This window comes from Urocampus carinirostris, chromosome 15, assembly GCF_059441175.1.
Source record: "Urocampus carinirostris isolate Australia breed hairy pipefish chromosome 15, RoL_Ucar_1.0, whole genome shotgun sequence".
NCBI classification, from domain to species: Eukaryota; Metazoa; Chordata; class Actinopteri; order Syngnathiformes; family Syngnathidae; genus Urocampus; species Urocampus carinirostris.
In genome coordinates, this window is record NC_142363.1 from 22,874,260 (window position 1) to 22,890,618 (window position 16,359).

Genomic DNA, 16,359 nt, shown 5'->3' on the forward strand with positions numbered 1-16,359 from the left:
ATAAAGTTACAGATTATATGTGAAAGCAACAAAAGAGTTGTTTTTGAGCTGAGCTAAAAGAGCCAATTCTCTAAAAAGTCAGAATTCCAACCACGAAGTTGCACGTTACAATAATATACTTGTCAATCTGTACTTATATGTTCCCCATGATCCTCTTAAATTGTTTAGGCTGTAAAACAATTTTTGTATGAGAAAAAATTAAAACTCATTCATTTTATCAAGAATTTTTCTGTCTATTTTGTAATTTATTATCACAAGTTTTTTAACTTATTTTATTTTTGTTGTGCATATTATCGCGTACTTAGTCGCAATGAGAAGTTATTCAAATGAAAGGGCGAGCTGAGCTTTTCACCTATTGGTTGATCTACAAGTTCCCTGATTGTTAATCACTGATGAACCAATAGGTGAAAAGCACACCCTGTTCGACCCGCCCCCTCATTTGAATAACATTTGTTGTGACAAAATACATATTAGAATAAATGACAAAATGCATAAATATATGAATTCATTGCATGTATGAAACTGATTTAGTTATATGGTGTATTTATGTGTTAGTTTATTTAAATGAACACAATTATTTGCTGGTAGATATTCATACATTTATTTCTCATGGAGGGATCAGTCCTCCTCGCCATTTTTGTGTTGAGTCTTTCTTTGGATATCTGAAGGTAAGGACATTTGTTTTTGGGTTTAGTGTTATTTGAGCATCAGGGTTTTGTCAAGTTCAAAATACATGAATGTCTTCTCTCCCTCTTTTAAGTGTCTACAGATATTGAAACTTCACAAGGAGTTGCAATGCTTTTTTCTGACCTTTTTATAAATATACTGCACCAGTTGGGCTCCTTCCTGCTCGCCCTCGTGCTCCTCGTCCTTGGTCCACGCGGAGGAGAGTCGGAAATAGGTCTGGGCGTAGATGTAGTAGAGGCCGGCCCGAGGCACAAGAAGCTCGCCGCCCCTCAGCTCCACGTTTCGCAAGAAGGATTGACCTCGGTTACCTTCCCACGCCGTGACACGTTCGCCCAGGTGACCCCTGGGGCTGCGCTCGCCGTCTGGTTCAAAGGTCAGAGTTAAAACTCCAAATCGTGTTGTGGTTGGACAGTAAAAGGTGCAGACAGTCCTCGCTACTTCGCGCTTCGGTTATCGCTGGTTCACTCCTTCGCCAAATTTGAACTGCCTTTATTCTAATTGGCAATACTGGAGTGAATCATCGGGAAGAACTGGAGATTTGGGACATGTATTTTGAACATGTGTATGTCACTCGCATTCACCTTACTCGTGCATTCATTCTCTAGTTAGCTATTTGGCCACATTCAGCGCAACAGATGAGGTGAGTTTTACCATCTGGAGGAATTCCCCCCTCCCAAATTTAAAGTGTTTTTCCCCTCCGACGTTTGCTTAGAACATTCAAGTTTTATTCAACAGTGAAATTTGCAATTGTCTTAAATCACTAGTGATGCATTTAAATATCTTTAGAGAGAACGGCATTGGGCTTCGCCCCAAAAGATATGCAGAGAGAAGACATGGCAAAAAGGGAACGCGGTTTATTGCATTCAGGACACGTTCAAAGTTCCAGACGTTCAACATTGACTTTTACAGTGTTCTCAAATATAGTTAAGCTATCTCGTGAAGGTTGTCGCCCGTCGTCCCTCATCATATAAGCTTGTGACCTCTTGCAACAACGTCATCCCACGACCTTCATCAGATACCTACATACTTATCATTAGTTATTATCCACATTCCACAACAATATGTCATTAAAAAATAAAACAAGATAAAGATCATGCAACGAATATTTAAAATCTCTTTTAAATATGTATTATTTTGACCAGTTACTTTAATTACACATTTTCTTCTTAAAAAAACTGAAATGATTAGATTATGAAATCTTTCGAATGGTGAAAAATTAAATGTATTTTAATTAAATCCCTTCATTTTGAAATGAAGTTTTCAAACCAGGGAAAGCAAACGAGTGCTCAAAACAGCCTAAAGCTTGATATGAGATTAGATCCTAAAACCCCCTGGCTCATTCTCCACCCTAGAAGAGGGTCAAAAGTCATATGAGGTATTTGAAATTGGGGGAACTAAAGAAAATTTGTGGAATTCCTTGTTAATTTTAAATACTTGAAGAGAGAACCTTGAAAAGAAAACGATTATGATATTTACAATATTACACCATTGCTAAGAAAAAGGGTTCTCCAGAGTGAATCCGGTCCAATGTGGGGATCACAAACTGAAATTTCCAAATGGGAGGGGAATAGAATCCCTTGTTGTTAAGCTCATACGCTCCTTGACCTGAGCTGGTACAGTGGAGTAGTTGGTGGATGCAATAGAGGGAAGGAGACAAACTGATTTTGAAACTTGTACTTGTGAGGATTGTTTTGCCCTTGTAAGGCTTTGTCACTTTAATTGTGTCCTTACTAATTGTCCCGATTGTCGATTGGTTATGGCCATCTTCCTCCGTAAGGGTAATCATTCATAGTAAAAGTGAGCTTCGTTTTTATGGTCATCATGATTTTGCTCCTCTCTTTTGCCTTTTTATTGATAGTAAATAAAAACAGTAGAAAAAACTACAATATTGTATAGCTGACTCGCAAAGTGTCAATGAAGAAAGAGAAAGGCATTGTGGGAGGCAGTTCTGTTATTAAAATATAGTGTGTGTGTGTGTGCAGGTAACCCTTAACCACTAGGTCTGTAGAGGCACTATATCCTGTGGTGTCTTGGGCAAGTACAGCCTGGTAGCGCCTATCCCTCTCCAGCTTAAAACGGATGTAAGTGCAGAAACTATTTTTATTTGAGCTTTTATTTAAAAATACAGCGAACTAATAGTACTTCCAGGTTTCCAGTGTCGCTTCCAGTGCCGGGGATCTCATAGTAAACAGAAAACTCACATTACTGCTAACATGATGGTGGTCCAATCCTTCACTATCCACTCTGAAGGTTTACCAGGCAATGCCATACGCTTTTAAAAGTTAAATCGACTATATTTTGTATTAGTTTGGTTTTGCGGACATATTGGCACATGTTCTCAAGGCACTGTAATGTATTGTTGCGGTTTTCAGCATTTGGAGAAGGAAATTAAAACAATAATAGGTCCCCTGTGGTCACGGTTCTTCTTTGGTAGTTTAGCTCGGTGTCATATCTTATTTCATATTATACAGTAAAAATATCGTGAGGTAGGCTCGCTGTTCTACTGTTTCTAAATTGTTCATCCCACCCTTAACATATTTGGCTTTTTCCTACCTTCTTGTATCAGCAAGGAAGTAGTAGTACTAGTAGTAGTAGTTGTGGCGGTCACGTGGGCCGCCACATCCTGACCACCGTGGCCCTCAGGGTTGAAGGGGAGGACATCTGTCAGCTTATCTGGCAACCACACAGTTGCGGTATTTCATTTAAAGGCAGTTTGTTGTCGAATGTGCACTTACCCGTCACGCCGGACGATATCTCCTTCTCTAATCTGGCCGCCATCGCCTGCAAAGAATGTAAAAAAACACATTTTTGATGCATTCTTTTAGGATGGTTTTAAAATGAGAGCCATTCAACGTTCTGTCATTTTCCACAAAGATTGTTCAAAATAACACATTTGCAAACATCTGTTTTGAGTTCGCAACACAATGGGCAGCATTTTTGACAATATTATGTTTTGAACAGGGATTAAATCATTGTTTTATGTTTGTGTCTTTTTATAGCGCTGTCTTATAGAACAAATAAAGACATAAAACACACAACGGGGGCCATTTATTCACTCTACAAAAGCAAATGATGTGAATAACCCTTTTATTGCCATGGGGGTGCCGGTGCCCCTGTTGTACAAGAGCTATTTAAGTTACTGTAATTGATATTTTAAAAATTCAAATGGAATGAAAATGGGCAGCGCAGTGGCTAGCGCGTGTGCGGCACAATTCTGAGGTCATGAGATCAAACCTTCCTGTGTGGAGTTTGCATGTTCTCCCCGTTCTTGCATCGGTTTCCTCCGCGCACTCCGATTTCCTCCCATATTCAAAAACATGCATGTCAGGTTAAATGGCCGATCCAAATTGTCCCTAGATCTGAATAAGCGAGTGAAATGTCTGTCTGTGTGTGCCCTGCGTCTGGCTGGCAACCCGTTTAGGTTGTCCCCTGCCCACTGCCCAAAGATAGTTGGGATGGGCTCCAGCACCCCTGCAACCCTACTGAGGATAAGTGGTGCAGATAATGGATGGATGGATATAGAATCAAAATAGTTCTCAAATACCCAAAGGGTGGCAGCAAATTCCATCAATTGTATCTCACAGGCATCCAAATGTGGCAACGGACCAATCACAGGCAAGAAATGACACACAAGGCATCATAATAATGCTTTTTGGAAAGCATTATTTTTGTTATCTCTATGTAACTGATAACATTTTCTTAATCCTTTCAACATTACTTAATTAGTTTTGATTGCGTAGCTTCGGCTTCACATATACCATTTGTGGAAGGGGCAATGAATTGGGGTACTGATGGGTCACTTAGAGTGTGGGTCTCTGTCTCCAGGAATTGATTCAGAATCTACAACACAGGTCCATAAAACGCCTGGTCATGGCAAAATATAGTTGATAATATATGGGAAAATGAGAGAGCAAGACCCAATGTGTTTGTTCATTTCTAGTCTTTACTTTATTGTAATCCTGAAAAGTCCAAGTCCGTTTTTCGATTTTAAACCGTTATTATATTGTCTGAACACATAGTTATGGTCAATATTGCCAGGTATTGAACCACTGGTTTGTTCTGAATAGAGCCTGAGCGATGTAAACGGCTGCTTAGTGCCCCGCAACCACTAGGGGGGGGCCCAAGAGTGGTTAACGTTTTTGTCCCCATGGTGTGTCCACTCAAAAATACTTCTACAGAAATACAAAAACAAAATACTACACAATAACTACAAAACTAAATATCAAATATAGTGCTTAAAAACAGGGACCTCATATCATTTTGCTTCTGAAAATACTACTACAGTAATAATATATTACAAAATACTACTACATAATCATTTACTCCCAAAATACTACAAAAAGACAACTACAGTAATAATACAAAAATAAATATGACAGAAATACTCCTATGGAACTACAAAAATTCTACTAAAATACTGCTTTGGAAATACATCAATTATACTTCTACTGAAATACTAAAAAAATACCAATACATAATATTATAAACAACTACTAGAGAAATATTACCAAAAAACACTACTACAAGAGGATCACAACAGAAATACTGCAAATTACACCTGTAGCGATACTACAAAAATTCCATGGAAATATCACAAAAACAGCACTACTGAATGACAAAAATACTAAAATACTGCAAATACACAACAAACATTTTTATATGGAAATACCACAAAACACAACAGATATAGTACAAATACTACAAAATACAACAGAGAGAGTACAAAAATACTATAAAAGGATACTACACTAATACTACAAAAATACTATAATCATAAAACTAAAAATCAAAAAATACTGCAGATATACAACAAAAAATCTACTTTGGAAATGCAACAAAAGTACTACAGAAGTACTACAAAAGAATTACTGCGGAAATACTACAAAAATAGTACAAAAATAAAACAACAGCAACACTGAACTACAAAAATACTAAAGAAATACTGCAAACAACAGTGAGCAACGGCAATCCCAAGTATGGCAACTAATTCATTATCAACACATGTCCAAAACTTGACATCACGTTACATTTTGCGGAGTTTCCGGCAATGCAAAATGATTTTTCTCTTTTGAATGAATTGACTCATGTACTATTGCAAAGGTTGTACGGACTACAAACGTCGTTTGTTCTTACAATTCTTTCACAAGATATCCATTTCTTTTTATTTCCTGATATATTTTGTCGCATAATACTAACATTTTTAGGGGCTTATTTAGTCGGTTGCAAGATACAGAACTGTATTTAATCACATTTTTTTTGTGGAAGTAGAATGTTGGCAACAAGATTGACTTGGTATAATTGGAAATTATTTGAATGCAACACAAACTTTTTCTTCTTCTTCCCTGTTTTTTTTAATTCCTTTAAAAAAAATCTCATTGTGTTTATTTTTTCCGAGCAGTTACTTTTTTCTTTTTGTTCTCTATTTACTTTTTTCCTTTGTTTCTTTCTTCTTTTTTTCTGGCTTTTTTTTTTTGAATTTTTCCTTCTTTTTTCTCTTCCTTTTTCTTTTTTTCTCAGATTTTCACTACTTTTTCATTTTGGTATTTTTTTCTTTTTTGTTCTATTACACCCCCCCCCCCCTTTCTTTAAGTCGTTTTGTGCACAATTTTACACAATATTTGGTCGTGTAGGGATGAAAGAAGCAAAAACAACCCGAAGAGCCGTTTGGGACCCGAAAGAGCCGGTTCACTTTAGTGAGCCAAGCCGAAGAAGCCGGTTCTCGAGAAACTCTACTGACTTTACCTTTCAACTTCGTTCGAGATTGACTTCAAAATACCGCATTTAGAAAACAGCGTCAGGGGAACCCGTGTATTTTTACCTTCATGCACTGTAACTTTGACTTAATTCGCTTCTCAATTAGCAATTTAGAGCCCCGATTTTTGTGCACTGGCTAGATTTTCTTGTGCGCTGAGAATGTGCGAGCAGTGCGCGATTGCGCACGCGCGCAGCTTAGAGGGAACATTGCCGGGTACCCATAAAACCAAAAAAATAAAGAATTAGATGTGGTTTGGTTACCTTGAGTCTCCGTAGTTTGTTTTTCTTTCCATTTGTTTAGCATTCCTTTTAAGTTGCGCGACCCAATAAAGAGACGTTAGTGTCCCTTTAAGGCAGGCGATAGGTTTGAGTTTCATGACTTGAAAATTCTCCAACGTCAATTCCGTCAATCGTGAAATTTTACGATAGTTTGCACACGGCCCTATAGATAAAACGAATTAAAATATGGAAGAGTCTGTTTTTGGTACTTAAATTGAGATTCTAATTTACATAAAATTGAAACCCAAAATTAAACAGGAAGTCTAAAAATCCAAATACAGTAACCCCTATCATCACCTTTTCAATGTGGTAGCGGAGTTGTTGCAGGACTTGCCAGCAGGGGTCGCTCTTCTTCTCATCGGACTGGAAATCGAGCTTTGCGTCCATCAAACACGACATGCTCCCCCCGGTGAAACTGTCTTGCATCTGGGGGACAAGAAATGAAAATTGCAGGGTGTTTATACAAGCCAGTCGCCATCTTTTTTTGACTGGTGCCATTTCCCAGATTCGTTACTGGAATTTTCCACTGATTTAAGATAGTGTGTCAAAATTGTGGCTGAAGGTTCATTTTTTGGAAATAAACATCCCAGATTGCAGACGTCATTAAAACCCTCTGACGCTTAAGGACATAATGCACCCTCTATTTCACCAAAAGCAACCTACTCAGACACAAAGAATCGCTTGTTATTTTTTGGTGTATTCATTTCTCTTTTGACATTATTTTAATGGAATATGTGATGAGTCATTCCATTGAGTTCTTACCTTCTGGTCTTATTACAAAAGGAAACATTTCCACAAAATACTCCCGACACAACGATGTCATTAAGGAATTTTGTTTTGTTAAAGATGCCCTGACATGACCGCAGAGATTTTAGTACTTGTGGTGTGTTCGAAACAGCCACTAGGGGCAGTATAGCATGGTTATGCAATAAGAATAGGAAAGATCACTTTAAAGCAAAGGTGTCAAACAGGCGGCCTGCGGGCCAGATAAAGCCCGCTAAGGGATTGAATCCGGCCCGCGAGACGACACTCAGAGAAGCGCAAGAGAAAAACAAGCTGCAGGTTGAAATATGTCAACTTGATGTTGCCAAAGACAGGTGCCTCGAACAAAGACACTGTACTTGTATTTATTTCTCTCTCTCTTTCTTTTCCACCCCTTTTCTCCCACTCTGTCTCTTTCACTCTCAGTGTCTCTCTTTTTCTCTTCCTTTGTTGCTCTTTATCTCTTTCTCTCTCTGGGTATTTTAACCTCTTTTGCTCTAACGTCCTTTTTTCCTTTTCTCTCTTTTCTCTTTCTGTCTTCCTACCCTTTGCGCTTTCTTTTCTCTTTTCTCTCCTTCTGTCTTTCTATTTCTTTGGATTTCTTTCTTCCTCTCCCTTTCTTTTCCCCCCCTCTTACGATTTTTTATCTTTTGTTTCTCACGTTCTCTCCCTCTCTCTCTTTTTCTTTCTTTGTCTTGCCCTCTTTCCTTTTCCCTCCCTCTTTCTCTTATTTTTTTATCTCTCCTTTTCTTTCTCTTTAATCTACTAGTCCGGCCCCCGACAGAATGTTTGTTCTATCGTGTGGCCCCCGAGTTAAAATGAGTTTGACACCCCTGCTTTAAAGCGCCTTCACCCTGAAACCAATTTTTGGTTTCCTGGGCGCCGATTGGAGTATACGTGCCCTTAGCGAGCAATCCAATTGTGCGGGCGGCGCCATCACACACATTTATGCCTCACAAATGTGTAAACATTCTACTGTATCTCCAGCGCGCTAAGAACTTTGACATTTTTATTTTCTGTTTTTATTGCTGTTGAGCCGTTTCTTATAAAATGAAAGTGGAATAAGAAAGCTTGATGCGGTTGAAAAAATAGTTGGATAATTTTTTTTCGGCCACTTTCTTCCACGGAGGAGGAAGTCTTGAAGCTCATGTAGGGTTTAGATCAGGAGAAGGTGTAATAATAATCTGTGGTTTTCAATAATATGGTCTGTGCAGCTCTTTGAGACTCCTTGTGATAAAGGGCTATACAAATAAAATGACTTGACTTGACAAATAGATCAAAATCAACACTTGTTTGCTCTCACTTCAAAAGTGTGCTCCATTGCCACGTTCCCTGTGTTTACAAGTTGTGCTAGTACGTGACCAGCCAGAGGCATGGGCTTGCACTATGAGTTGATAAAACTGTGACGGACACTATATACGTATGGATACAACTGTGGTATTTTCGGAATGGGGGCAGAAGATAAAATAGAAACGTCCTGGAGAAATCAACTAATACACATACAATACAGAAGTATAGACTTACTGGTACACAATATAAGGATTAGAGGTAAAATCTTAAGCCCGGAGACCGAACCCGGCCAGATCCGAAAGTCGGGTCAAAATCGGCAGCGGCCACGGAGCTGGGTTGGTTGGGGGAAATGGGATGGTCAGGGGGTCCAAAATCACCCTGCTCCTGACTGATTACTCACGTATAAAATTTGCCTCGGGTTTGGTCCCTCAAAGAAAGTAATTTGTTCGTCTCAGGCTGGGCCGGGCTTTAATACCCATGGGTTTAGCTGGATTTTTTAGGCCCAATCTTAATATTTTAACTTCTAATGTAGATGGATACAACTGTGACATGCACTATATATGGAAGGATATTTGTTACGGGGCATAAAATAAAATGTAACTGTTCTGGATAAATCAATAAGCATACAATTCACAAGCATTGAGTAACACTATATATAGATGGATACAACTGAGACAGTTATGGATTAAGATGAATACACCTGTGGCATTTTCATCTGTGGGGCATAAAAAAATTTGGAAATGTCCTGGAGAAATGAACCAATACACATGAGGCAATTTTAGCGAAGAAAATTGAGTTTGTGCCCATCATTTGTTTATGTACTAAAAGTCCTATAGTGCTTTGCAGGCATAAAATTATCTGAATGAGGGAAATAGCAGTGATATGCACAAGCAAACTGATTAATTGTATTATGCTAGAATATCTAAATCGAATCTATCTATATCTCATTTAAATCTACTTATCTGATTTATAAATCCCTATTTGTGTGTGTGTGTGTTTATATGTGACTTATAGGTTCCCAAGCGGTTAAACGATTTTTGTGAAAAATTACACAGGCCTCTGCGAGTGTCTTTAACTAGGTTTTGAGTCAAAACCCCCCTCCCCCCCCCCTGAACACCAACAAAATTGATAAACATCTGCTTTGGTGTTGACTGCTTTCGCGGGGTCTCTAACGCCCTCTGCCGGCAACATCATATACTGCATCCCCTGACAAGTGACCACTCCAAGCAGCCGAATCTAATCTTCGATCAGCTCAGAACACTGTGTAATATTTGACCACTAGATGTCGATGTTTTGTGTAGTTCTACTGAAAAAGCACAAGGAAGATCACAAACTACGGAAACTAAAAGTGACCATTTTTTCCTTTAACAAGGTTTTTGGAGTTCTCTTAGCAGCAAGATGGTGGACAATCATGTCAACTGCCTCTAGGTGAGCCTCATGTTACGTAAAATACATACATATTTCTCAACCCGCAAATATTTTTAAAAATGCACGTTTATATGAAAGTTCAGGTTTTATTTGATTATTATTTAAAACAATATTTTTCATTTTTCTTTCTCTTCCTAGTTCGTGTGCAAACATTCTATAGTGTATCTCCAGCGCACTAAGAACTTTGACATTTTAATTGTTTAATATCTCGTGCATAATGAAGGATTTTTTATTTTATTTATTTGAGTATAAGGGATTTAATATAATACAAATTGCATTTGCTGAATGCAGTGGGGATTTTTCACAGGGAAGGCTTGGGGTCAGTGTGGCCTGGACAAGAATTATGTTTACAGAAAAACAAAAACGAGGACAAGGGTTGACACGGGAAAAGGAGACAAGGTTTCTGATAAGCTTTCTTGTAGTGGGTCCTTTAGACATGGTGGCGTCTTTCTGCGAGGAGGCGAGGCGTGCCCATGTGGGGAAGAGTTCCTGGCACGCCCAGGGTAGGAGTCAGCACGCCCATGGGGGGTGGCCGATGCCCCGACGTGTCAAAAAGACGGAAGACGAAAGAAGATAGAAAAAGACTGGACGAGAAACGGGAGATGGGAGGCTCGACAAGACTAATTAGACTAATTCTGCAAAATTCGATGGAATTCACTTAATAGATAATTTAAGAAAATAAATCTGCCCCTGTGTGAAAATGCCTGTCTCTTGTCAATATTTTTTCCCTGAAATTAAGAAAAGAGCATGCATTGTTAGGAGAATAAAGTTTGTGTTTGGTTAATGGAGTCAGATAACTAATTCGAACAATTTGGTAAACGCTACATTTGTAAATATAGTTTAATTCCTAACAATGCATATAATATGGTTGGTGTAAAGTGTAAAGAAGAGGCGAGCCGTTTCTTTTAAAACGAAAGTGGAATAAGAAAGATTGATGCGGTTGAGAAAATGGTTGGAACACTTTTTTTTGGCCATTTTTTACCACGGAGGAAGACCTCTTTCAAAAGTCAGTTAAACTGAACTAAATTCATCTTTATAGAGCATATTATTTTATGAAATGTTTATTTTTCAATACAAAGCAATACGGGTTACTTATACAAGCCTTAAACATACTTATATAAACCTTAAAACATACAAAATATAGCGCTGAAGCAACTTACGAACGATCCTTCGTAAGTAGGGCAGCATCTGTAGTGTTTTTTAATGTAAAAAGCTTGGCATGTATGAATGATTTTTTTTTTTACTATTGTCCCTTTAATACTAGTGATTATAAAACTGATTAACAGTGAAAATTCGAGGGAAAGCTATATTACCCGGTAGTTATTTTTGAACAAAGATGACCAAATTTCACACCCTCACAGCAAAACCAGTGTTGGGTAGGGTTACTTTAACTTGATTACTTTCAATTACTTTTGGATTACTCCAATACCAAATATGCTAATAAAAGACAAAATAAACTAAATATGAATAAAATGATGACTCAAAACACATGGTAAGCTTTCTCTCCTGGCTTTGATCTCCGGCAAAACAAACATAAAATGCGACAGAAACAAAATGAAAATAAATCCAAACAGCTTGCCAACATCTTTTTTGCCGTTCCATGTATTCCGTTACTCCCCAAGCCTGCACAAAATGTAGTCATTTTATTCATATTTAGTTTCTTTTGTCTTTTATTAGCATATTTGGTATTGGAGTAATCCAAAAGTAATTGAAAGTAATCCAGTTAAAGTAACCCTACCCAACCCTGAGCAAAACCACAAAAGAGAAAAACAAAGTTAAGACAATAAGCAATTAGTCTTCTAGATATCGGCAGTGAAAGTCTAGTTGGCCCTTGACCTCTCACCACTGCCGGAATAATAGCGCTCTGTTGTGGTTGGCGAGTTTGCAGAGTCGCGCCAAGCCGTCACAAAACACGCTGCCCTTATTTCCTCCTATTGTGGGCTGAAGGTCCCAGCTGTTCCGCTTTCTGCGAAGCGCTCGCATTCCTGAGGGATGAGGCGAAGGTCTGGCTTTGACAGCACGCTTGACGGCAACTCACCGTGTGCAGGACTCTGTTGAAGAAGACCAGGCTGAGCACCAGGGTGAGGGTCTGCACCACGGCGGCTGCAAGCACCAGCAACCAGAAGCACTGCGGGGAGCCCCAGGACGCGCTCATGTCCCGGCCGGGCCAAGCTGAGCAGGCGCCGCCGCTTGTGTGAGAAAATGAGAAGTGGGGAAAAAGAAAAGGAGGAGGAGGAGGAGGAAGGAGGAGTGTTAAAGGCTTGACAGCCTTGTTATGGTGGCAAGCGGGGCCCACTTCACTGCCTTCTAAAAAGTCAGGGAAAACCAGATTATTTGATTACCCTGTGGAGATGAAACAACTTCGTACGGTGGGAAATAGAATCGATTATATCACATTTCTCTTTTAATGAGAATAAAACGTTTTAAAATGTATAAGCTTGAAAAAAAGGGGCCTTTTCAAACAATTGTAATTTGGAGTTAAAGCTTTATCCTCTGAGATCCGGCCATCTCTGTCTGTCCCTCACCCCCTCATACACCCCCCTCATACACCCCCCTCCGGAGGAAAACAAAGCCTATGCAACAAGGACGGTACAAACATCTTCTTTGTTCCTTTATCTCTTTGTTTTCTTTATCCTCACTGTAAAATGTGGAACTGGAGTGCCACGTCCAATTTCGTTATCACAATATATTCAACCCATGTTGTAACAATGACAATAAAGGTATATTCTATTCTATTCTATATCTACTTGAACTCAGCAGCTTAGAAAAAAGGGTTTAAAAGCCACTTTAAAGTTATTGGAGTGATTCAGTAATTCCAAGATTAAAACGTCAATAGTGTTGTCAAAGTATACACTGGAGATTGTAGTGCATTGGTTAGCATGTTCGCCTAACACGCGAAAAGTCCCTGGTTTGAGACCAGTTGGCCCGGAGAGTGATGGGCGCCACCAGGCTGTACTTGCCCAAGACACACAACAGGAAATGGTGCCCCTACGTCCCTAGTGGTTAAGGCATCCAGCCACCCACCTATATACGAATAAAATGTACAAAGCATGTCATTAAAACCGTATTTGCTTGAACGTTACCTGAGTCTTACCTGAGGCGTGTCAGACTCCCAAAGGTAAAATTTTGGTATTGATGGCATTATTCCTGTATTTTTCAAAATGAAAGAACAACTTATGAAAGTTTAATCATTTTGAAATAATATCATCTTTCCCCCTCAACAGTTAAAGGACATTTTGTTTTATTTTTGAGAAAACACTTAACTTGTTACTTAAAGCAGCTTAGCTTTGATGCCTGAACTCGAGTTAAAGCAGAGCTTTAATTCGAGTGAAACAACTTGAAAATGTCCAGATTTAAGAGTAACACTGTCAAGTTAATTGATTGAACTCCAGCTTATAGGTTTCTACCTGCTTTAACTCAGGAGTTAAAACGGTTTTTGAAAATTTAAAGCATCAGCTTTTAAAGGCACTATATTTAATTTTGATCTTTTAGTAATTAAGTGGGACTGTAAAGCGGCATTAACTCTTGATTAAAAGCCTCTTGACGCAGTAGCTAAATGAATGCTTCTCAACTTTTGAGTTAAAGCCAAGCTTTAACTCACTTTAAGCTGCTTAAAAATGTCCACTGTTAAATCACCACAGCAGTGCTGTCAAGAGTTAAAGATTTAACTCCAAAAGTAAACACGTTTGAAAACTAAAAATCAGAGTTTAACACTTTGAGACACAAGTTTTAAATAAGTTTCAAAACTTTAACTCGGAGTTTAAAGCTTCGGCTTTTGTCACTCGCATTCGGAAGTTTAGATCTTGGTATGGAGTGGGTCACTCTTAAAATATACTTAAAATTAACTCTCGAGTTAAACCTTCAAGAAAGTTGCAGCTGAAGCATTTTAACTCGTGAGTTAAACCCTGGCCCAATGGCAACAATAATTTTAATGGTGGATATTTTTAGGCGGCTATAACACTTAGTTAATGCTGTTAGCAGTTAACTTCTAGTTAAAGTTCTAAATGAATAATACAGTATTCCAACTCAAGGAAGTAGTTGCTAAATTATACATTTTTTAGCTTATGAGTTAAAACTGCTTTAACTCTGAGTTAAAGCTTTTCTTTATAACATTACTCTGGAATTTTCAACTTGTATATAATGCTTAGGGGCAGCACGGCGGCGCAGTGGTTAGCGCGTGTGCGGCACAGTTCTGAGGTCATGAGATCGAACCTTCCTGTGTGGAGTTTGCATGTTCTCCCCGTGCTTGCTTCGGTTTCCTCCGGGCACTCTGGTTTCCTCCCACATTCCAAAAACATGCATTTCAGGGTAATTGGCCGGTTGGAATTGTCCCTTGGTCTGGATAAGCAAGTGAGTTGTTTGTCTCTGTGTGCTCTGCGACTGTCTGGCAACCAGTTCAGGGTGTCCCCTGCCCACTAATAAAATGATGACTCACAACACGTGGTAAGCTTTCTCTCCTGGCTATGATCTCTTTGATCTCCGGCAAAACTAACATAAAATGCGACAGAAACAAAATGAAAATAAATCCAAACAGCTTGCCAACATCATTTTTGCCGTTCCATGTATTCCGTTACTCCCCAAGCCTGCACAAAATTTAGTCATTTTATTCATATTTAGTTTCTTTTGTCTTTTATTAGCATATTTGGTATTGGAGTAATCCAAAAGTAATTGAAAGTAAACCAGTTAAAGTAACCCTACCCAACCCTGGTCCTATGATAGCTGGAATGGGCTCCAGCACCCCCGCGACCCTACTGAGGATAAGCGGTGTGGATAATGGATTGATGGATGGATATAACGCTTAGTTTAAGCACTGGTATTTTGGCAGCACTAAAGTAAAGATTTTATGGGCCACTTAAAAATGATGTGGCTAAGTTCATTTGAGCTGTTTTAAAGCTTTGGAATTGAACGTTTAACTTTTTAACCATGGGGTCATAAACTCTAGGAATGCAGAAGAGGCTAAGTTAACTCTTTAACCTTTTACAGCATCATTTAGTTTGATTGGGAACCCATACAATTATCAATACATTTAGTTGTCAGGACTTAAGAGAAAATAGCAATATCCGAGATACCGGTACTTGAGAAAAAGTTTCTTGTAATCCAAAACGTGAGCGTCTGATGTCCTGGGCTTGATCAGAGCACCCAAAGGCATCGTTCCAGCTTGTCAGTCATCGTAAGCATCATCGTTATATTAGAAAAAAATACTTCCTCTTATTGTTTTGTAGGCCTCTAATTCCTTGCCAAATATACACACCCATTTTCAAGTGACAAGCACAATTCATTTGAAGAGAAATCTATTTAGATAATGCGTTTGCTGTTGGTGGGCCATATTGTTAAAAAAAATTCCCAGGTAATAGGTCATAATGCTGAAAGAAGTCTTGATAAATCTTTTTAGGCTTTTCAGGGATCACAAAAACATGTAGACTTCATATGCGGTGCTTGAGAGAATAAGTCGGGAACTCGACGTTATTGACTGAGTCATTTCCAAGGTTTGTAGGGAGGTAAGGAGGTGATAGTCCGGGAACCTTTCCCAACCCTGGGGGAGGGAAGTCGACACCCTGAGAGAGCCCCCACGCGAGTCGGGACGTGTGTTGACATAGTGAAAATGTTTTGCAGATAGGCCTTATGCCGAGAAAGACCGCAAATAAACATATGAATGTGGTATATACTAAGATGAAGGCAACCCTGGGGGAGGGAAGTCGACACCCTGAGAGAGCCCCCACAGGAGTCAGGACGTGTGTCGACATGATGAAAAACACTGCAAAAAGTCCTTATGCCTGAGGAAAAAAAGCAAATAAACATTTCATTGTCGTACTTAAAGTCTTATTTTTTGCTCTGCTGACCAATTTGTCAAATAAAGTTATTGATATAAAAAAATAAGAGTCCCAATATGGATCCCTAGGGTAAGAGTTTATAATGCAATTTACTATTATATATATTTCACCCATTCATATAGTTAACAATTGAACAAATTAAAGCTTTTAACAAAAATAATACTACTAAAATACCACAGATATACTACAATAATTCAACTATGGAAGTACTGGAGATATACAGCAATACTATGGAAATGCAACCAAAATACTACAAAATCCGACTGAAAAAGTACTACAGATATACCACAAAAATGCTAGAGAAATAATACAAAAATACTATCATGGA

General features: G+C 38.7%; 1 protein-coding gene across 2 annotated transcripts in view; it reads right to left on the minus strand.

Annotated features, from left to right (window-relative positions):
- The window catches only part of LOC148351907 (tumor necrosis factor ligand superfamily member 10-like), a 15,952-nt gene extending 3,558 nt beyond the window's left edge, over positions 1 to 12,394 (minus strand). The window contains exons 1-5 of one of the 2 annotated variants that reach the window (XM_088353679.1): positions 12,239 to 12,394; positions 7,018 to 7,146; positions 3,423 to 3,468; positions 3,241 to 3,360; positions 811 to 1,049 (exon numbers count right to left, since the gene is read on the minus strand). In XM_088353679.1, the coding sequence (XP_088209805.1) occupies positions 811 to 1,049; positions 3,241 to 3,360; positions 3,423 to 3,468; positions 7,018 to 7,146; positions 12,239 to 12,355 (651 nt within the window). In that variant the 5' untranslated portion in view covers positions 12,356 to 12,394. Of the gene's footprint in view, positions 1 to 810; positions 1,050 to 3,240; positions 3,361 to 3,422; positions 3,469 to 7,017; positions 7,147 to 12,043; positions 12,148 to 12,238 lie in introns of those variants that run through there. The other variant, XM_088353680.1, reaches the window with a different exon arrangement.
- Positions 12,395 to 16,359: the final 3,965 nt, after the last annotated feature.